Genomic DNA, 22,726 nt, shown 5'->3' on the forward strand with positions numbered 1-22,726 from the left:
GTTTTCTTGAAGGTTGCAGAAGAGTCATTGGGTTGGATGGATGTTTTTTGAAGACCGAAATGAAAGGCCAATTGTTGAGTGTTGTGGGCAAGGATGGGAATAATCAAATGTTCCCTATTGCTTGGGCAGTGGTTGAAGGGGAGAATCAAGCTTCTTGGACTTGGTTTATTCAACCGCTGACGGAAGATTTAGGAATTTCCGATGTTCATGGTTGGACTATTATAAGCGATCAACAGAAGGTACTAAACTAACTCATTCATAATATTATAATTGTTTGAAGTCTTATTGCTTAATGTGGAACTAATTTATTGCACTAATAGCTTGATACTCTCTAACATTGTGCAGGGACTAGAAAATGCAATGGCATATCTGTTACCACATGTGGAGCATAGGAATTGTGCTAGAAATATTTATGCAAATTGGAAGAAGAAGGGACATTCCACTGAGATATTGAAGAACTTATTTTGGAAAGCTGTGAAGTGCATGATAAGCCTAAATTTTACGGTTTATAATCGCTAATTTGTCGTTGTTTGCTTAGGCTTATGCAATGAAATTTATAATTCCTTTCTCAATTTAGATTTTAGTAAAATGATGAGTAAGGAGTCGAACCCTAGAGAGGCAGTCTGCAAGAATTTCTGAGTGAATTAGTGAATTTAAGTGGAATTTCAATGTAAGAGACTTGAAGAGAGAGAAAATTAAGAGAGTTTATGAAATTTTTAGGATTAAGGTATTGAATGAGAGAATTTTTGAATGAAATTTTGTGTGGAAGTTCAGATTGATGAGAATTAAAGAATTGAAACTTGAATTTTGAATTTTAGAGAGAGAAAGTGAAAGTTTAATCTAGAGAGAGAAAGTGCATGAAATTTGGGGATTTTTGTCTAAACAGTCAGATCTGTTCAAAATTGACAGATCTAACTGATAGAAAATGTTGAATTATGATTAGATCTAACTCCTAAGATAGAATTTTTGGTTTCTAACCAAAGATCCTCTGCTTCTCTCTAAAAATTCATGAATCTAGGGCATATACCTTTCGCCTATGCCTTGGCGTGTTAGAACTTCAAGAAATCACGAATCTGAAGAGGTATGAAGACTTACAAGACTTTGGAGAGGCCCCAATCCGGATCTGAACTGTTGAAATAAACTGTGTCCTCCAGGCCAATTGTATTGGAGCTCCAAATCAAAGTTCCCTTTTGCCACCTTTCTGAGCCCAATTTATAGTGTTCTTGGCTCAGAAAGGTGGTTAGGATTATTACAAACAAACCCTGAAAATTTCAGGTCATTTGGATATCAGGGTGAAAAGTTATGATTTTTTGAAGATTTAGGCCTAATTTTGAATTTATTTTCTCTCTCCTCAGGTCGAGCGGTTAGAGTGCGACGTGGCGCGCTCTGATTCGCCGATCGGTGGGCCTTTGTTCAAGCGCTGAGCCACGAAATTGCGCCACGCACTGCATAACAGAAAATTTTCAAAACACAATAAGTTTGATTTGTACGACAGGTGAGTACAAAGCGCTCGATGCGCGAGGGCGTGACACGCCGCCTCATATGCGTGCGCGCGCGCTACGCACAGAGGCATAAATCAATTTTTTTTATTCAAAAAACCATGAATTATTCCGCTTTGTAGCAGTAGAGGGCGACGTGGCCTTCTGCGGAAGCGCCACGTACCCCCGGAAAATAAAAGAAAAACAATAGAAATTGCCTGGAAAATTATTAAAAAACCCTCGCGGTTTAAAAAATCGTAAAATTGCCCTTTAAACAATAAAAATTTGATATTTACGCCTGTGATTAATAAAAAAAATTCCGAGAATGAATTTTTTATGAAATAAATTTCATTTTTGGCTCTAAATCATCCCAGAAAATTCTAAAAAAATGTGGAAAAATCAGAAAAATTATAAGAATATATTTTCAACTGAAATAAATTCATTTAAAAATATATTTTGACTTTAAAAATCATTTTTCCATAAAAATAAAATCAGAAATTGTGCATAATCAACTAAAAATTCATAAGATTGTAAAAAATCAAATTTTTTTGGAAATTGCTTATATTTTCATAATGATAACATGCAATATTAATGTTTTAGTTGAAAATTTCTTATAAATTCCATGATTTTGCATGATAAAATTGCATGTTATCAGTGCACAACTCATGAAGATTTACATAGGATCATGAGACAAATAAGCACATTGAAACCACAAGCACACAAGACTTTGGAGATATAGGCATAAAGAAATTTTGCAGGGCTTACATTAGTGAGCGGCCAAAATGTGAGCTAATTGATAACAATATTTGTGAGTGCTTCAATAATTATATCATACAGTCTAGGTCTAAACCTATCATAGACATGCTAGAAGATATTAGAGGTGCAGCCATGTAGAGGATAGTTAAGAAAAGGGAGTTATTTTCTGATAGAACTGATCAATTATGCCCTCGGATAAGAGAGTTGCTCGAAGATAACAAGTTGAAGTCTAGGACATGCACTCTTAGACATGCAGGCCAGTATCAATTCGAAGTTACAAACTTGGGAAACAGATTTGTGATTGATTTACTTACCAGAGCATATAGTTGCAGATATTGGGATATAAGGGGCATTCCATGCTCCCATGCTATTACTTGCATTCACTGGATCCAGCAGGACCCTGTCAATTTTTTCACTGACTAGTTGAAGAAAGATGTATACCAGCTAGCTTATAGTCATGGTATCCCACCAATGAATGGAAAAAACTTGTGGAGCGAAGTTGAAGGGAACTATGTATTCCCTCATTTCATGAAGAAACAACCTGGAAGGCCCAAGCAAAAGAGAAGAATTGACATCAGTGAGAAAGAACTTAAGGGTCAAAGATTATCCAAGAAAGGCGTGCAGATGAAGTGCTCTCTCTGCCACCAAGTTGGCCATGATCGGAAGACATGCACCCAAACAAGGATACGATCTGTAGGCCAAGTACGGTTTGAATTTTCTGTTAAACTCCGTTTACAGGCTTCTTGGATTTTATTCAACGTAAAAGAATGAACATGTATTGATCAATCATGCAGGGATCCCAGGGAGCTACAGGATCTCCACGTGTTTAAGTAGATGACGCATAACAGCCAATTTTCAAAGACCATCCCTGTTTAAGTTTAAATGGAGCTACAGAACCTCCACCTGTTTAAGTTTAATCTTGACCATCCATCATTTTACCTTTTTCAACTAGCCTTAATCATATTCTGAATCTTGGTCGCTAGATCTCTCAACAAGTATAGGGGTATGTGTTTGCTTATCACTAGGTTAGTATGATTGTAAATCCTACTTGTCAGAACAGGTACTGAACATGTGCCAAATGACCAAGTCTTCAAGCTTTTGTTTGTGACTTTTCTTTAGATATAGTTTAGTGATGCGTTCCTCACTTGATTTTCGTGTACATAGGGTTGTCTATCGTTAATTGTCCAAGACAGTGTTACTTTGCTTCTTTCTGGTTGTGACTTACCGCAATTTCCATGGAGATTTCATTCTGTTAATTTTGTGAAGATTTGGGGAGCTCCTATTTCAAACTAAAAAACTAGTTTTGTTTAAATTTTGAAGCTTTTATTCTTGAAATTTTCTCTTTAGTTGTCATTTGCTGATCTGATCTTCGTTCATTGTCCATGACACTGTTTAGCTTCTTTCTTGGTCTAATTTACCACAATTTCCATTCTTGTTTGCCATTTCGGGCGCTCTGGTGATTTCATTCAGTTCAATTGGTCGAGATTTTTGGCAGATTATTTTTGTTCATTTTGAAGCTATTATTTTTGTTGGAAATGTGCTCATTTGGAAAAAATTGATAAGCTTAATTAATACACAACGCACCCAGGGATAGAGAGAACAATCAAATTAAACTTGGAAGCTCGAAATAATAAACCTTTCCCATCTTTGAAATGATACCGGTTGTTTAAGCATGAAAAGACAAAGAAATAGTAGACCCTCGCTTGCAATTTGGGTGAACTTCCTTTCCTTCTGGAAACCCCTAATACAGATAAGGGAAGATCCTCCATGGAACAAGCCTGCAATACTCTGCCTATGTCTCCTTGTACTTCTGAGAGCATCTTGCCTCATCCCTTCGCTCCCTCCACACAAGCAGCACGAACAAATAGCTGGGATAGAAGTATGGGATGATCGATCTTCAAAAAATAAAGAGAGATGAATATTAGCTTTAAAAAAATTAAAAATTAAAAATCATAAACAATTAAAGGTAGATGAATATTAATCGTATATATAATAATAGTTTTTGGGGAACTAAGTGGCTTTTGGATCTTAGTTTAGGCAAATGTACATTGCTCCACAAGGCAGGCTGAAAGATAACGCCAGGAGCAGATCTCCAAGATAATTGCAATGTCTTGACACTCCCCTGAAGAAATTATGCAGTAAAAAAGAAGATTATTTCCAAACTTCATTATCCTTTTGAGTTTTTCACTTGTTTGGAGAGCTTTCACGCTATAACTGAATAGTTCTAGATTAGTTCGGCAACAACAATAATGAGGACAAATGGATGAATCTGATAACATGATTCATTGTCTTCATCATCATCTCTCGGTTGATGACAAGCCATCGTCGTTCATCCAAGCCCAAAAAATGGATGACATTAACAAGATTTGGGGACGACGATGACTAATATGTCCTCATCCACAATCCTAGTTTGGCATCAACGGTGAAGATGACAAATTCATCATGACGAGTGTACAATGACAATTGACCATTCAGTTTCCACAACCTGGCGTCATCATGATCATCATCATCCAATGTTTGATGATAACTTATCACCATCATTCATCCTATCCCAGACGTGGATGACAATGGCTACAACTAATTTTTCATCGTCATTGACATCTGTTTCCAAGAGCCATCATCATTCAACTTTTGATGACGAGCAGTCCTCCATCAAAGCCCAAACATGGACGACAAGATATGAGGGTCACATTGATGATGAAAAAATTCGTTGTATGAAAATAATGAGAGCTGGGAAAAATCTGAGAACACTCACCAATAACCCGAAGCAAGGAGTTTCCCACCGATAATCTTCGGAGGTGCGCCCCAAATTGGAGCAGTAAGGTTCTTCTTGAAGTCATGCTTTTGTTTATTTGCTCCTCTAAATATGCAGTACCTGCATATTCCTAATAGTGCCTAGAAACATAAAAAGGCTCTCATAAAGATGCAAGTCCCAATTTTCAATGGTGCGAGATGAGAACAAAATGGTAAGATAAATTTTCAAAGAACCGACCCGACCAGAAAAACTAAGCAGTTTGCCAGGGCTTCCCATTTATTCCTCTCCACTTTATTCTCCAAAAGCCACCAACCCTAAGAAGTCAATAAAAAGCAATGAATGTTCAGACGGAAGAGTGAAAAGGCTACCCAATAATTTTCATCCAGTTTATCCATTTGGCTTTTTGGTAGAGAACATGGAGCAATATTCCATGACATAAATGAGGAAACTGAATATAATGCCCTACGTAATTCAAATAAATTATAATGAACAAGAAAGACACAGCCTGAGCGACTACAGCATGTCTCAAAATATTTTGAAGAATATTTATAAGAGCGCCGCTCCACAGCGCTGGACACTTGACCCAGGACTCGGTGAACAAATATAAGAAAGTAGACGGCACAAACATTTCAGGCAGTTTATGTAGTAATAGAATCAATAAGTTATGATGCCAGAAAAAAAATGCTTGTAGTGAAAACATCTCATGTATAAAGTCAACAGCGAAACTGAAAAAGGTTTCTTTTTATGGAAAGTTGAGTTACATGCATATTATAGACAATAACTGCACGCGTGTGATGAACAAAAATTGAGAACTTTTGCTGAAAACTGTTCTCGTCAGATTTTCGAAGCAAGAACCAAGAAAATTAAACAGCACAGTTGATTTATATCTTCGAACCTGGATGCCAAAAGTGAAAGGAATCCAAAAAAGGTCTCCAAACCCTAGCATGAAGCCAAGTCTTTCAGCTATAATGTCCCATCTGTAGCTCAAACATATCATGACATTAAATATTTACTCTTCAGAGTATGAGATACTGAATTGACTCAAGTGCATCCCAAACAACTGCATAAGGAAGTGTATGCAGTAATTTCGGGTAACCCCAAAGCTCTGTTAAGTAAAGAGTACAATTCTGATCACCATAACTCTCAGAAAAAATTATAAGTTCATCCTTTTGGTAGAGGATTTTTATGGAATCCTCAGAGTTCAATGAAAGGGCCATTTTGTTTTGGATTACGAATATACCCAAACATTCCTCGTATATTCCTCATGCCAACTCAAATATATTTTCAATATTTTATGCTCCCTGCCCCAACGTCGGAATATTTTTCATTCGGATGAAAGTTTTCCACTACCCTAAATATAGACCCTTGAAAATATGACCCATATGAAAGTGACGCTCTTTCTAAAGCGATTTGAACTGCACCTTTTTCTAAATTCAAGTTACTTCATATTATCAAAATGTTTTCTGCATTAGATTATATGGAAACTATTTAGGACAACCGCTTATAGGAATATTCAAATGCTGAATAGCTTTGAAGCTTCTGCCTTGGCTGATAATACATCATTCCAAAACTGACAAATATTTTTCAATGCAAGAAACCCAAGAGTGAAAGACGACTTACGTTGATGTCATGTACTCTTCATAAACAAAGTAGTCAATGGTATAGAGCTAGACATAAGAGGGAACATTTTTTTCTCAGTTGGACGCTAAAAACAATATTTTTATGGAAATTTAATAAATTTGGACATTACCACACAAAAAAGCTGGTAAAGCATCATAGCAAGGTTCAAGCTCCTGGTTTCTGAACTTTTTAGCAGAATAGACAGGTTAAGGAGAAGCCATCCCATCATGCCAGCTCTGACAAAGAAAAATCTTTCTTGGATAATCTTTGCCTTGGCAATCCCCTGCACTTCAATCTATGTTCCAATAGATCCTCGTCGTAAATGTTCATCTTTAACAAAGAATTCAACTGGAGGAATCCAAGATCAGTGAAAAAAACTCACTTTAGCAAAAGAATTCAACTGATTCTTCGATTGCCTTGGCCAGGATTGCCAATCTGTGCCAGCTTTCCTTCGGGCTCCGCCATGGCTGGGAGCCAATCTGTCCTCATTGCCATGGCAGATTCATCGAGGAGGTGGACGACGTCGAAGACCATGCCTTCTTCCCCTACGAGGCTTGGTTGGATGCCATCCGCCATGATGGCAAGCTTAATGGGAAGTAGAGCTGGTGGCGGGCTGGCCCCGCCCCCATGGCTATGGCTCCATAACCAGATTCCTGAAATTGTCTTTGCCAGCGGGCAGCGGGGCCCGCCGCCGGCGCCTGCTTCGACAATTGAGAACCTTCCGATAATGAAAATCTGGCAATGCCATCTTAGACGAGACTCGACATGCCCGGTCTGTAAGGACCAGTTTGAGCTTGGTTCCATGGCTGAGGAATCCACTACAACATAATCAGATGCCCCAAACGAGCAAGCCTCTCTGATAAACAAGATCCAAAAGCAAGCCCCTGACAAACCCTAGATCGCGGAACTCCCGCAGCGAAGAAGAAACCGCCAAGGATTTCACCGCAAACAGCACCAATCCGACGCCCTTTCTCTCTCTCTCCCCCTCCCCCTCTCACTCTCTTTCTATCTCTCCACCTTCCCCTCCCTCTTTGTCTATGTCTCGTTTTGTGCCTCCTCTCTCTCCCGGGCGATTTGATTCGGTCAAGTTAATAGAACGTCTTTCTCTCTCTCTATCCCGGTTATGACGTGGAATCCACCGTGGCTGCCAGGTGGATTCCGCCCAGGTGGATTCCGCCAGAAATCCACCTGGCAGCCAAGGTGGATTCCACGCCACAACCGGGATATGGCGGCGTCCACTTATAGAGTTTGGGATGTACCGTGCCAAAAAAAAAGATTGGGATCTATCTCAGATTTTTGAAAATGTTTGGGACGTACCGTGCTATTAACCCTTTTAAATAATTCAAACATATTTTTCTGCAAGCAAAAAGTCAAACATTATTTTTATTTCACTTTCCGTGAAAAACTAGTATGGGATCCAAATTAATTGTTTTTAAATCACTGCTGATGAAAGAAATAATGTGTCATAATTTCCATGAGCTTCTAAAAAAAATTTACCGTACATGCATTAGTCTTTTGTTTTAACTTGAAAAGCAAGGTTAGTTTTAACAAGTATGAGTAAAGGAGAATCATAATAGGACACCAAGAAAGGAAAATAATAAATCATATGGAATCCAGTACCAAGAGATATGATAAGCCAGAAATAAGGGGTGAATTGTCCAATTTTAATCCCTTATTGTTGTCAATTCCAGCTTATGTAGTAGAATTTGTAAAACTCTAAGATTAATATGTATGATGATGAGTATAAGGGTCGTCTTAGGGAGGGTAGTAGGGAAATTCAATTATTGATCGAATTGAGTTATCGGGCCTAATTAGGGTTAACTTAATCCTCAATGGACATCAAATTACGCTAATTATATGAAGAATTTTTAAAGAAGGGAAGAGGAGATGGGAAGAATATAAGAATTGAGGATTCTCTAAATTGACTTCTGTGATCCAATAAAAGGATAAAAGGAGTCAAGTACAGGAGTTAAGAAGAATATTTAGTGTTAGTCTATTTTTTTGGGGGAATTAGATATCTAACTAACTACTATCTCATAAATATAACCTATTCTTGCCTAAAAAGTGAACTCTTCTTGTCTTTTTTTTGTCATTTTTCGTTCTTAATGTACAATTGGAACTATTAGCTCAAATTAATTATCACTCCTATTAATCATAGTAAGGGCTTGTCCATGCTGCTAAAGCCAAGCAATTAAGAATTCCAGACTAAAACTGGGAAGAACAATCGAGAATTTCACTAAAAATAATCTCAAATATTCTAAAGTTCAAATGCAATTAAGTAAAAATATCAAATAGAGTCCATCCAGGATGGTTCTCCTCTCTGTCTTGGAGCTGTGAAAGAGCTCCCTCCAGAATGACCCCCTCCGCTTGAATTTTGGTTCTTATACTTAGGTTAGATGGTAAAAATGACTGTTCTACCCCTGTACTTAATTAATTTCAATGGTCGATATAGACTTGATCTGATTGATCCAACTATATAGATAGAAAGAGAGTGTCAATACGAGCAAGCCCATAAAATTTGAGCGCAATCTGACTTGAGGATAAGTAGTAATTAATAAATGAATATAGACTAGTCCTAGCTGTTGGATCAATATTTTATTTATTTAATTAATTTTCTATTTACTCAGTTGTCGTGTCGATTTCTGATTCACTGGCACAATTTGTATAGAGTCTGGTGTCCTCTCTTCCCGCATGGCGCGTACCCCCTTCCTGGAAATAAGAGAATAATGAAATACATATTTATTTGCACTTACCTGTATTTCTTTTACCAACGGCGCTCACCCTGTCATTGCCACGTCGCCTCCTGTGCGTGCATATTTGTATGTACAGCATGGATGGTGCACTTACTGCCATCGAGCCAAATGTCTGCCGCCCTCATTAAATCCGTTAGATTCTCTTCTAATAGACTCGACCTTGCCACGTAGCCCAACGATTGCATTTTCTTCAAACTTTTAACATAAGTACCTACTTTTAGTCCTGCTTGCAAACCGACACCACCCCAAAGTAATTGTCAATATGTCCATCTGCTCTCTCTCTCCTCCATATTTCCCTGAAAATTACAAAAACACCCATAGAAAATCCACATTAATTCAATAAGACTTTAAAATTATTGTTTATTGGATATGTATGCCTCCAACGGTTATAGAGGGCTGTTTTAAGGGTATATTTGAAACCAAATTTTAAAAAAAGTCCCTCCAACTTTAAAAATCGCTTAAAATTCATATTGTCCTTATAATTATACCTTTTATATTTAAGAATTCATTTCTTTATCAAATAAACTCCAAAAAAATTCAATAAAAATGCTAGAAAATTCATAAATTCATTCTCAAATTAATTAACATTAATTTAGCTGTTAGACATTCCATTTCCATTTAAATAAAGTTATTCCAAGATAAAATGAATTCCATAAAATTCATAATGAACAGAAAATCAGGGTAAAATCAAGAATTCACTGGGAATAGTAATTAACATGTAAATATATGATAAAAACTCTATTTTAAACTCTTTAATCAGATAACAATGTGCTAATTATTTGAATTAGACAACTAATTTAGGGTGTTATCGAGTTACATATGAAGAGTATGTATCCAGTTTTATAGAAAGGATCATACTCCTGTAATATCATGCGGCAATCTTACTGGATTGCCTCTAAAGATTGAAAAGATGGTCACATGTGATTGATCTGTGGTTAAGTGATATCTGCGGAAATGTGATATTCTCAGACCGGTGCCTCCTGGTCTTCTTCGAGATTATGTTATATCCATCATTAATCAACCGACACATTCATTAGGGCTTCCTTCCCCCAGTCCGTTGTCTTCTCAGACCATAATTTTACAAGGTAATTTGTTGAAGTCCGGTTATCTCGTCTCTCTTTGCTTCTCCCAGTTATTGTTCCAATGTATTTTTTGTATAGCTCAAAACACATTTTTATCGCGTAGAAGTCAAGTACTGCTAAATAAGCGGTTATGTTAATGAAGATTTATCTCGCAGCTTTTCAATCTCATTTGCCTGTTAACAAGTCATGCTATACAGAATCAAGGACGGACAACTGATATGTAACAGTTGACCAAGACAAAGCCGTAAGCCCATTGGGTCTTAATTGTGTTCATTCAGTATGGATGAGAGGAAACCGGATCACTAACTAAACACCTTTGTTGGAAATACGGATACTCCAAGAACGGCGCTGTCTGTTTACGAATTTGCCGGCTTACCGACATTGTTACATATCTCAATTACCTTTTAGTCGGTTTACTACAACTATAAATAGATCGGTGTCTACATTATGGCATTCAGGCCATGATCCAAACCATTTGCCGTGAGGTTAGCGTATATTCTAGAACTTGCTGTATATTCTAGAACTTCCTTTCTTGGGCCTCTTCATCCTAAGATTGCACCCGGAGTTTTGATGTATCATTCCTCACTCACCTATTAAGGCGTTCAGAGGTCTAAAATCCTGCAAATCGTGGTAGAGTGTTGTTAAACGTTCAAGAGCTATACAGTTCTGGAACGAATATTTCATGACAGGATCGAGTTTCCTGAAGACATCTAGTTCTGCTAAAAACCTCAATATTAACTATGAGACAAAACCATTGAAAATTTAATTGAATGGAACTAAATCCCCGTGCCAAGCCCACAGGAAAATTCTCTCAAGGGCGATAGCGGGATTAATTCTCACACGTCCTTCTTTCACAGCGAAGGCTTTCAAAGATCTACAAAGACAAAACAATTTGTCTTTTCTGTCGAATTTCCCGAAATTGTGGTGTAGTGACTATTAATCTCGTCAAGAAATAACGTAGTCCGAGGAGTTTCAAATCCTCCCACCTATTGCTTGAAATTCCTCGTAGAATGCTAGAAATCAAAAAGGAGTATGCATGCTCTAAAGGAAACGCGGTCAGATGAAGCATCTCCAGTATGTTTTATTTCCAATAGATTTCCTAATGCGTTCCTAAAGTTTGTTTTCAATTCACACATCCCCATCCTCATCAAGATCCTTCAGCAGACGTAGAATATAAAAATATTTGAAAGATTGATCCTGCGCCATTCGATGGGCATCCAGACATTTAAAAAATTGATCTTCTTATCGGATATAACACTTAGGAAAACAAAAAAATAGTTTGTGGACTCCGCATAAGACTTATCATCCACCTTACGGTCAATGGCGCAGCTTATGGTTTGCAGAAGAAAAGTCACCTGAGCTAAAAATAAAATTTTCCGAAAGTTATCCCTCTCGGCAATTTAAAACAGGTATTTACATATTAATAGACTCACAAGCTCTTCGGTGCTTTCTTAGGATATCCGACTTCTTCTTCTTGAGTGAAAGTTGGACAACCATGAAGAAACAGTATTTCCGATGGAAACCACATCATCCATTTGGATAAATGATTGAGAACATAAAATTTGATTGAGAGTATGATTATTAATTCTAGTTTGAGTTTTTATCGGTTTGCCTTTTTAATATTTCATGAAGAAAAGTGCGTAACCCACATAGAAAGCAAGAAATTTACGATTTGAAATGAATGGGAATGCTATCTTGTGGCAGAATAATATACAAGATATTTGTAACCAATGGCTTACCTTCCCATGTATGCCTTGCACCAGCATCGCCGCAAATCTTCTTACTTCATCGTCTGTCCGTCGAGGAGTCCTGTTTCAGTAATCATCGGGGAACAACTCAATCAGACGAAACGGGATCTGGGATGGGAAATAAATTTGAAACGTAGTTAAGCTGCTCCAATTTGGACACTACATGCTGTAGAATTGTTAATGTTTTGGTTATCGGGCAAGAGAGAAACAAAGATATTTTTGCGCTATATTTACGGAGCTAATATCTTATCTTACGCAGGGAAAGGCTTTCGAGCCTCTCAAATATCATCTGTTTCAACTTACTAAGAAAATAATCAAATAAGGATTTCCACAAGAAGTGACTCATTTATCAAGGACTATGAGTTTGCCACGATAGAAAAGGTTTCAATCGGTATTTCGTTTCCCCCTAAAGTACACCTATACTTGTTGATGAAATGACTAAATCAGTTCAGAATTCCAATACATTATACCACGAAATGACTCTCCGATACCCTTGATGTTCCGAAGTGGAAAAAGTAGTGCACAATGTTATCTTTGGATTTAATAAAAACAGATAAAAGTCCACCGTAGTCAATAATTTTAAATGGGGCTTTCGATGACGACGATTTCCTTATTTGGGGGTCTCCCCCCAGTTCCTTTTGCATATGTTTTTTTCTGTCGGTTGGAGTAATCGTACAAAGAATCTTGAGGCTTATAACTAATCCTCCATGTTATTTATCATTCGTAGAGCACAACGAATCTTTCATATACTTCGAAATATCAACGACTACAAGCTTGGCAACCGGTAAACACTTTCTTTTTATCACTTTAATGAATCACAAGCAAATGATATGGTGAACACACCGAAGACGAATACACATCGAATATGAAGGCTAAGTATAGAAGTTACGAAATGAACATCATGTCTCGCCTGGAATGATGCTACCCTCTGCTACAGGATACAAAACATCCCCAGTAAGATCAGTGTCCCCAACTCAACACAAATGCAAGAATAAAGGGAATGAAAAAATGTTCATATTTTTAATGAATATATGCAACACATCGACAATCAAAAGTTCATATTCTTAACGTTTTGGACAGTCTCGTTCCTCTAAAATGGGTCACATCTTGTTCATGTAAAGTACTTCTGAAGCTAGAATATGGATGATGATGTACGGGAGAAGTATCCATCCATCATCCGACAAATAAACAATAAAAAATTAAAGAGGGAAGGGATAGGACTTTCCTTCTTTCTGACCTTGTCTCCCTCGAATAGCCGAAGCGATGGATACTCTTCGTCAGAAGTAGATACTCGGGAAGTTGCTGAACTCTCAAGCTCGTCGTCTCTATACTTCTGAAGGTACCTCCTGACAGCCGTGCCGTAGTTATTTAGCCCAACATTCCCGAGACCCCAGCAAATATCATCGGCACTGATCGTCTTCCTGTTCTCGTTCTGACACTTGGCCGCAGCCTCGCTGGTCACGAAGCTGATGAACTCGGTAGCGGACTCTTGCACAGTCTCCCTCGCATCCTGCGATAGCTTTGCGTTTGATGGCAATATCTTCTCCATAATACGCCCCACGTCTTCAATGGGTAGCTGCAGCTCGGCCGCCTCACTGTTGTCCACGTTACTCCCGAAGCTCGCAGTCAAACCAGAGGAATCGTCGCTGTTGTTCGCGTTCCCCTCTGTGAAGCCTCTCATCTCTTTGGGGAAGACGAGCAAGCGAGAGACGGGATGATGCCGTTTCCACTCTTACTGTCCCTTCGCTGTCTCAGTCTGCTAGATATTCTTGTGCCGTATCTAAAGACTTCTCACGATTGGTTGAAAATGTGCATTCAGTCCGAAGACTTTTTGAAGGCCTCGGGGCCCGTACAGCCACTTCTCAGGTTATCCGATACGTGGCGCCCTAAGAGTCCACGTAAGCTGGCGACTATCGTGGCTGCCCGGTTTGCTTCAGAGCAAGGTATTTATTTCAGCTCAGTCTAGAACTTTCCATCCGCTTACATGTGATCCTTGCTCTACTGTCATTGGCCCCCGAAAATCTCTCTCTCTCCCTGTTTCTCTCTCTCTCACTCTCTCTGTTTTGTCTCTATTCGTCATTCTCTTTCTCTCTCTTTCTCTTTCACTTCTGTATCTCTTTAACAAAAACGAAGGAACGCTTCCTGTGTCTGGATGTTAGGCCCTAACTAGGCGGCATTCCTTTTCCAGAGGCCTGCGTGCTTATTGGAAGGGATTGCCCTTGTATTTGGCTCACGACATTTCTAAGGACTGAGTCATTATGGATAGCGATATCCAAATACCTGATCTATTAGGCCCTTGCCACTGCCGGTGGTGATTCACGGTAGACTGTGCACGTACCCGTCCACGCCCAAGGCGGGACGAATCAGGTACAGCCCACACGTGCTAGGCGCGCGGGCTGAACGGCACAAGCTCGCGCGCACGGCGCTCCTGCGGGATGCCGCTGCGCACTGCGCACAGGAGCAGGAAGCGCTGCGCGCGGGTGCGGGACGCGCAGGCCGGGGGGCGTGCCGCGGGTGATGCGCACAGGAGCGGGAAGCACTGCGCGCGGGTGCGGGACGCGCAGGCCGGGGGGCGTGCCGCGGGCGCAGCACGTGGAGCTGTGCGGGATGCCGCGCAGCGGCCGTGCGGGCGGCGCGCGCATTGCGTGTGCGGGGCGCGGGGCCGGGAGACATCCCGCCAGGAGACTAAGGCATGTGGCGCACCGAGAGCGCCGAAACGGCACAGTGGGCGTGTGGCGCTCCTGCGGGTAATGCTGGGCGCGCAGCGCCCAGCTCGGGGACGTCGAATGCGGCGGCGTCGCGCAGACTGCGCGTCAGAGTGTAGACAAGGGTGCTGGCGGCGTGTGTGATCGTCAAGGCAGGGGTGGTGTGTGTGATCGCCACGCCCGCGGGCGCGCGGCGCCCGGCTCGGCGCACGTATGAGCAGCAGAGCGAGCACGCGCGTGCGGAACGGCGGCCCTGAGGCGGCGTGGCGACATTACCTCGGCGCAAGGCGCCTCGTCTCATTCCGTGTAAAACCCCTCGTCTTCCCCCATGTAATCTACGATGTATTCCTGATGATATCAATGCAATGACCTTGTTCACTAACGGTGCCTAGCACCAACCACTCCTCTAACCCCTTCTATGCAATCTTGAGGCCGGCACACGTCAATTCCGAGCCAAGAGTCCTAGCTCGAGATTTGACCGTGTGACATTGGATGGAAGGTGACGGTCTCTCTTTTGAGATTGGATCGAGGTTCAAGGCAACCTCCAGTAGCTCCATCCATGCTTGATCTTTTTCGCTTTTAAAGTTCTTATGCGTTTTCGACAGTTTCAAGGTGCACGTAAACTTTGGAATGCTCCCATTTCCTTTTTAACGTTAATGTATCAAACATAGAACTATGAATTACATTTTACTTCAGCATAGTTCTTCGAGTAATGGAATGGCCGATGTAATGTCACGGCTGCCGTAAGGACACGGCTGGCATAACGGAACGTTTTGGCTGGCGTAACAAAAATATTAATTCTATTCTATCGAAAATTTTCTTTTCTTCAAATTTTCACCTGGAAATTTCATGGAAGGGAGGTATAAGAAGCCCTCCCAGGATGTAGACACTGGTGACTAAATAAGCTCAACATCTTTCACCCTGGGAGTGATCCCTGGTTCAGTACCACTGCCACTACGTGCCAGACCAGCAGACCTGTGTCTGTCCAGCACGCTGTGAAGCTGTAGTGAGTGCATAGTCCCATCTCCACCTGCACAACAGTTGCCTATAGCTAGTGCATCCCTCATTGATTAACTAGAAATCAGTTAAATGATTTATTTTGATGTACTAGTTTAAAGAACAGTATTTATCATAATTTCCTTCGAGGCCCATAATAAGGGTTGATGTTAGATTATTTTACTAATCTGTGAATAACTATACATGTGTAAAACTGCATGTTGTTAATTTAATTACAATGATTCATTTCATTACAATGACGAGATAAGGATATTTCCAATGACAACTATGCTTATTTGAAATTAAATTTGTAGAGGCTAAGTCTCTCTTATTTATAATCTTGGAATACTTAAGCTAGACCGAACATGATTACGTTTCTCCTTGTCCCATGAATAGGCGGCACGAGGATTACAGACTCTACTCCTAGGCATCCCATTACTGAGACTATAGAAAGTCGTCCTGTGCTACTCCAAAAGTTCTCCTCCCAAGATTTATTAATTATATTATCCAAAGATGTGATAAATATAGGTATGGTTTACTTCCATTCACTCTTGTGTGATCTTGGTCATCCTTGATAATCAATACAAGCCTTCTGTGAATCTTTCAACTGATGCACATAAAGAACATATACAATCAGTAAATTTTAGTTCAAGATATATACTTTCAAAATTCTTAAAACATTTTTTCAAGTTTTAACAACTTTGTGAATTAATTCAAGAAAATTAAATTCAATAATTGTTTTTTATTTAAACATGTGGAACTTAATCCAAAAAAATAAGTATTACTGAAACATTATTTCACTTCACACAATCAAATTTTGGATGATTTTAGGTAATTTTCTAGAGTAATACAGAATAAAAACCCTAGTAAAGTACGTTTGAATCTGTCCAGTCAGGTTTGGTGTGGTGACTCGGCCACTTCCGTGTTGTAATGAATGCCTCAATCCTGTTCCGTGAACGATAGGTGAAAAGTGAGAGTACATTGCTATTTGCAGCAGAAAAATGGACAGTGGTGGCTACCAAGCAATGGAGCTGGGTGGGGGTGAGTCGTCGACAAAAAATGTTGCAATTTTACGGCAAGAAGATTATAGGGCATTCTTGGTGGCATGGTAAATAATGTATAAAATAATGTGAGTGGAAAAGGTGGAAAAAATATGAACCTCTATAGAATTTAGGTAATGAACATTGTTGCTTCTCCACGACATCTCCTTCTACAAGCTTTAGATGAGTTTATTATTCACTCTTGATAGCTTAAGCATAGACCAAAATGAGTTTGAGGACATTTTCTACTCAGACAATAGCAACTGGGAAACAAATCCAAGGTGAACCACCAAAGGTTGGGAGAGATATATTAAGAATACAAATTCAAGTATCCGACCTCGTGTCTGAACTCAAGGACTTTGAATTTCTAGAGTTACTTCATAACTATGTTTTGAGCCTTCTTAGCAACTTTATTTGATTTCTCATTGAAAGCTGACACACATAGATAAAATAAGGTGGTATGTAAGATTAAGTGTTGGACTCATCTAGTGGGCCATCTCTAATGGGAGATTACAAAATTCCAATTCCTTTTTCCTCAACAGTGTGTTATATAAATAATATTTTTTTCATTTCAAAATTCTAAATCATGGATCTCAGTTAAAACTCAAGAATATATGAGAATAGATCCATATTACTAGATGAGTCAACTTTTATTTGTCTTAAAAACCTTGAATGAACACATAAAATAAGATAATTCCAGACTTGGGGAATGTTTGGAGATGATCATTTTGAGATGATAAATTAATGTAAACTAAAAATAATTATTATGAAGTGAGGAAAAATATAAAAAAATCATCCTCATGTTACTCACTAGTAACAAGTACGTTGCCCCACCCCTACTGACCACTATTCCTCTGAAGTGACCATCATTGTTATGCTTTTTGATACCCATATTCTGAACCCATGGTCATCATGATCACGTTCCTTCTACTATAAAACTGTCATCACTGTCTCCATCATCACTGCATGCCTCGATCTTGCATCATGGATGCTACATTTTAACGTAGTGTCTGAAGATTATGTTGTAAAGTTATTTTAGTAAAATTATTTTTTACATGTTTTGATGAATGTTCAAAGTAAGGCATACCTAAATAAGGGTTGTGATCAAACACATAAGACTCTCTGGCATTTAGTGGAAAAGTTATAAGTGAAGATCAAATAGCCATCAATAGTTATACAAAAAGGCTACTAAGCTCACATTGTTTTAAACATTATTTCCAATGCCTCCAAGGTAATGTAAGCATTAGGTGGAAACCACATGAATCTCTATAGAAGTTAGCTGATGAACATTGGTCTTTCTCCACTAGATCTCCTTCTAAAAGCTTGTGATGAGTTTGGTATTCAGTCTTGATAGCTTAAAATAGATCCAAAGGACTTTCTCAGGAGATTTCATGCTCAACCAATAACAACTAGGAACAAACTGCAAGCGTGAAAGAATCAAGGATGAGAGAGATATACTAAGAATACAAATTCAAATATCCTACCTCATGTATGAATTTAAGGATTCTGAATGTCTAGAATTACATCATATCTATGTTTTAAGCCTTCATAAAATGTCATTTGACTTCTCATTCAATACTGGCAGTCATGCTAAATAATTAGGAGGTATGTAAGCTTACATCTTCAACTCGTCTAGTCGGCCATCTCTAAAAGGAAATCACAAACTTCGGATTTGATTGAACAAGTCAAATGACTGATCTAGGACTCATATTTTCAATGACATGAAGAAAAGCATATTCCCTAGAACTGTTCAAATATTTCTCTAAATTTGACCTCATTTGATTGGTTTAATAATGTTGTCTAATTCCTTCATGCAGTTAAGGTTTAATTTAGAGATGATTTAATGAAGATTAATTACATGAAGATATTACTATCCAATAGTTATATCTTGAGTGAAATGATTTAATAAACATACTTGAAAATTTGGTATTACTTTAAATATGAAATCATTGGCATAAGTACTAGCTTTTAGTCTTAACACTTGAGAAATATTTTGAACTATAGAAAAATAGAAAGAATAAAAAATTAAAATTAGAAGGATTACTATTTCATATTATCTAATTATAATCAATATGACTGTTGGGCTTTTGATAACATACCATTATCACCCTTTAATTTTCTAAGTCTATATATAGAATTTGGTCCCTAATTTCAAACTCCACTTCTCCTTTCTTATTTTAAAATTGCAGTCCAAAAGCTAGAGAGATCTTTCACTCCCTGAACCAATTTTCAAGTAGTTTTCAGATTTCTTTTGAATGATATTTGTTGCTAACAGCAATTTTAGTCCATATAACTTGGAACCATGGTTTTTGGTGCAAGGTTATTCAAGATTCAAACGAAAAAAGACAGGCCTCTGAATTTCATGTCCTTGACCACATGAAATGTTTGACATCTTAACTAAATCATTTTACTTAAGATAGTATACATTCAGTTTGAATTCAATTTATAACAAACTAGTACGACCAAAAATTATGGACCTGACTAGAACGACAAATCATCTAAATGAGAGCAAAAAAATGAAAGCAGAACCAGTATGGATCAGAATCCTAAATACCAGACCCAAAACTGGACATTAATTACTCCTGGACAACAATTTCATTAACATTTTGTAATAATATCTCTTTGTCATTGCATCAAAAACACACAAATCAAGGGACAATATAGAACAATATCCTAGTTCATGACATGTCACATCAGAAAGGAATTGGAGAAGACTAACCAACCATATGGTTTTAGACAAACAAAAGTAATCCAAGTTGTCAAATGACTAAGGTCATAATGCTGACAAAGAAGCAAGACTTTTAAGTTTATTGAATTATTTTGAATCTCATAAAACGTTACATGGTTTTGAGGTTATCAATTAAGGGGTGGGTTTGGAATAAAAATATGACGCAAAATACAGACTAAAAAAGAGTAATAAAAATGAGAATACGATATATGAGTAATAACAAAGAGTAATAAAACTTATAGTGACAATACAAGATATGGAGTGATCTTGAAAGTAAAATATCCATGACTAGATAATGTACATCTCATGCAGCTGATTTGGATAGTGGGATGATATAAGAAACACAAAAGTGTAAGACATCTAGATTGGCGATACGGTTGAGGCAAAAAGGACTCAGTTATAGGATCTTTGATTAGCTATAGTCCGATTAAATAAAAAAGGTCTCAAACAGATTTACCAAATCTTGATTTAACTTAAAGATTGTAACATAGATATAGTGAAACGTCTAACATAGGTGGTATACAAATCACATAAAAATAGAATGAACAGCTCACCCAACGTAACATTAATACACATACAGCTTCCCAATAATAATTCCTGTCTATCCATTCTCTATTTTTTTAATAAAAATCTGATACCCCAGAACCATCTCAAGGTTATTCCTAAAAAGATAGTATCATTATGGTATGGAACCACACAATAACATGTTAAGTGATTATCAACCTAGAAAACTGAATGAGCTCAATCATGTGTTGCCACATGGAATGCCATATCAACCCAATAAAGACACTATGAAAAACGAAATACTGTTATTTATATAAATTTATATATAAAATAATAAGAAATACATAAAGTCCAGAATTTTCTAGAGAGAGATAAAGAGGTAAAATTTATGGAATAACACTATACTTGATCTCTCAAAGTGGAAAGGGTAGTTCAAATGTTCCTCACTTTGGTAAATCAGGCATTGTGGTGAGACATATACCATTGTTGTGAGACATAAATAAAAATTTGCACTACTGTGTGACATAAATGGATGGTCAAAGATCCTTTACCATTGTTGTGTGGCATAAATGGTGATACCACACAAGTGAAAAAAGGATTCAATGTCTCATTACAAGTTAAAGAAGTTTGTAAGGAACTTCACTTGATTTAAAGGACCATCTATAAATGAAATGTTGGTAAGTATGAGTTCCATGGATCAACAATATAGTACATCCATAGACGAAGCCTTTGGTTCACCATATTTTTAGCTTCACTAGGAAAATGGGTTTGCTCACAAATAGTGATTAGATTTTTTTCCAAGTGATATATTGATGAAAATACGTGTCAGCAGAAACCAACCACACATATGATATCTCATTGAGTTTATTCATAAAGTATATTTGTTACAATGCATGCGTGATGCTAATGATGAAGTCCACAACAGCATCAAATAATAAAGTGAAACCAATGTTAGGATCACTGAGATTAAAAACTGTATTCTAAATAATCTTATTCAAAGGATGCGCAACAAGGGAATCAAAATATTGGAATATAACAGCACTATCTAGTCTCACTCATATGACGAGTATGGTCATTCGCATAGGCATTCATGTAGAGGCAGTAAGGACACATAGTGGGTTCTCTTCAGGGGAAAGAGTTCATTAAATTGATCTGTATGAATCCCTATAAGGGTTTATGCCAAATTATCAATCAAGTTCATTAGCATCGTGATGGTATAAGTGATCCTTATACCTAAGATATCACAGATGTCTTGTGGATCGACGGTTTTTACTTTGAGCATGACGTTTGATTTCTTATTCTTGGATTTCCAAATCATCTTAGCTCAGACACATCAGGAAGTTCATAAAGATGATCAAGTGAACAAGATGGATGTCCACTCTCCGTATAAGAGGAGATATATCAAGAAAGATGATGCCTGAATATTATTCCCATGACCAAGGATGTGGAATATAATCGAAAAGTTCTATGATGATTTTCCAATACATCACTACTAACTCAGATGACATAGTGTTTGATGGTTGACCATACCCTAAGTCATCCTAGGACCATCAGGCAGATTATAGACTATACCTACATGGTAGCTAATGATTTTAAGGCTCCCGGAGAGAGCCATTATACATCTTTTTATCATCTAGAGCATGAGGTGTCGTGTGATACTTCATGGGTTGGAAACTCAATATTTCTATTAGGTCAAATTGATCTGTGAGTGATAAGTCTAAACAAAATACTATGTACAATTAACTAGGTTTTCCAATATTGTTATAAGCCAACTAAATTGATTTAACTGTTATGCATGGCCTGGCAGGTCACAAGAAAATGGTATTTTGGATGCTCACAAATAAACTTTAAGTTCTCCTTAAGCATAATTGGAGAAGGCCCTTAATAGAGTCCATGCCAAAACTCTTTATATACCTCCCCTTCTTCTTATTTCTCTCCTTAGCTCTTGTTTCCTCTTGAAGCAATGATAATGATGACAGATAAATTACAGGACTGATCAAGACAAAGAAGTAACTCTTCATCAACATCCAAAAAATGGGCTTTTGTGGCTTCAATCCAAAGTTTGCATCAACCTCTAGAGACCCGAGAGGATTTTCTCCCCATAAAGTTTCACTGAAAGCAACATTTGAGAATGATGAAAAAGAGAAGAATGTGAGTGGAGTGCAATAATAACTCACATCTGGTGGTCTTGGATTTATACATGCTTATACTTATTTTTAAAAGTCCTTGGAATTTTCCATAGTTTCTTGTCTCCTCACACACACATAACTCTTTGACCATGATAATCCAAAAACATGGGTGAATTATGCAATTTTATAATCCCTTAGTGTTGTCGATTTTAGCTTATACTATAAAATTTATAAAACCTTAGCTTAAAATGTATAGTGATAAGTATGTGTATTGTCCAAGGGAAGCTAGTAAGGTATTTCAATTACTTATACGATTGATTTATCTGACTCTAATTATGGTTAATTCAATATTCAATGAAGATCAAATTAACCTAACTATATAAAGAGTTTTGAAATAGGGGTAGAAGATATGGGAAGAGTAGAAGAATTAGG

General features: G+C 37.9%; 1 protein-coding gene and 1 pseudogene across 2 annotated transcripts; both read right to left on the reverse strand.

The window, feature by feature from the left end:
- Window positions 1–3,975: 3,975 nt before the first annotated feature.
- Window positions 3,976–7,413, reverse strand: LOC144707806 (delta(14)-sterol reductase-like; annotated as a pseudogene).
- Window positions 7,414–9,522: 2,109 nt separating this feature from the next.
- Window positions 9,523–13,961, reverse strand: LOC144710679 (nuclear transcription factor Y subunit B-4-like). 2 transcript variants are annotated; one of them, XM_078584511.1, is made up of 3 exons: window positions 13,416–13,961; window positions 12,184–12,251; window positions 9,523–9,658 (listed from the first exon to the last, which is right to left on the reverse strand). In XM_078584511.1, exons 1-2 carry the CDS (start codon window positions 13,871–13,873, stop codon window positions 12,230–12,232), a joined length of 480 nt encoding a protein of 159 aa, XP_078440637.1. In that variant the 5' UTR covers window positions 13,874–13,961; the 3' UTR covers window positions 9,523–9,658; window positions 12,184–12,229. The 2 variants fall into 2 exon arrangements, with proteins under 2 accessions (XP_078440637.1, XP_078440642.1); XM_078584516.1 differs by having other exon boundaries at window positions 12,184–12,253; window positions 13,430–13,956.
- Window positions 13,962–22,726: the final 8,765 nt, after the last annotated feature.

Source organism: Wolffia australiana, chromosome 1, assembly GCF_029677425.1.
Source record: "Wolffia australiana isolate 7733 chromosome 1, ASM2967742v1".
NCBI classification, from domain to species: Eukaryota; Viridiplantae; Streptophyta; class Magnoliopsida; order Alismatales; family Araceae; genus Wolffia; species Wolffia australiana.

Coding starts and splice junctions, on each gene's coding strand:
- LOC144710679 (XM_078584511.1), bottom strand. CDS start 13,873: ATGAGAGGCTTCACAGAGGGGAACGCGAACAACAGCGACGATTCCTCT. Junction 12,252..13,415: donor GACAAGGTCAGAAAGAAGGA/AAGTCCTATCCC, acceptor ACTGAAACAGGA/CTCCTCGACGGACAGACGAT.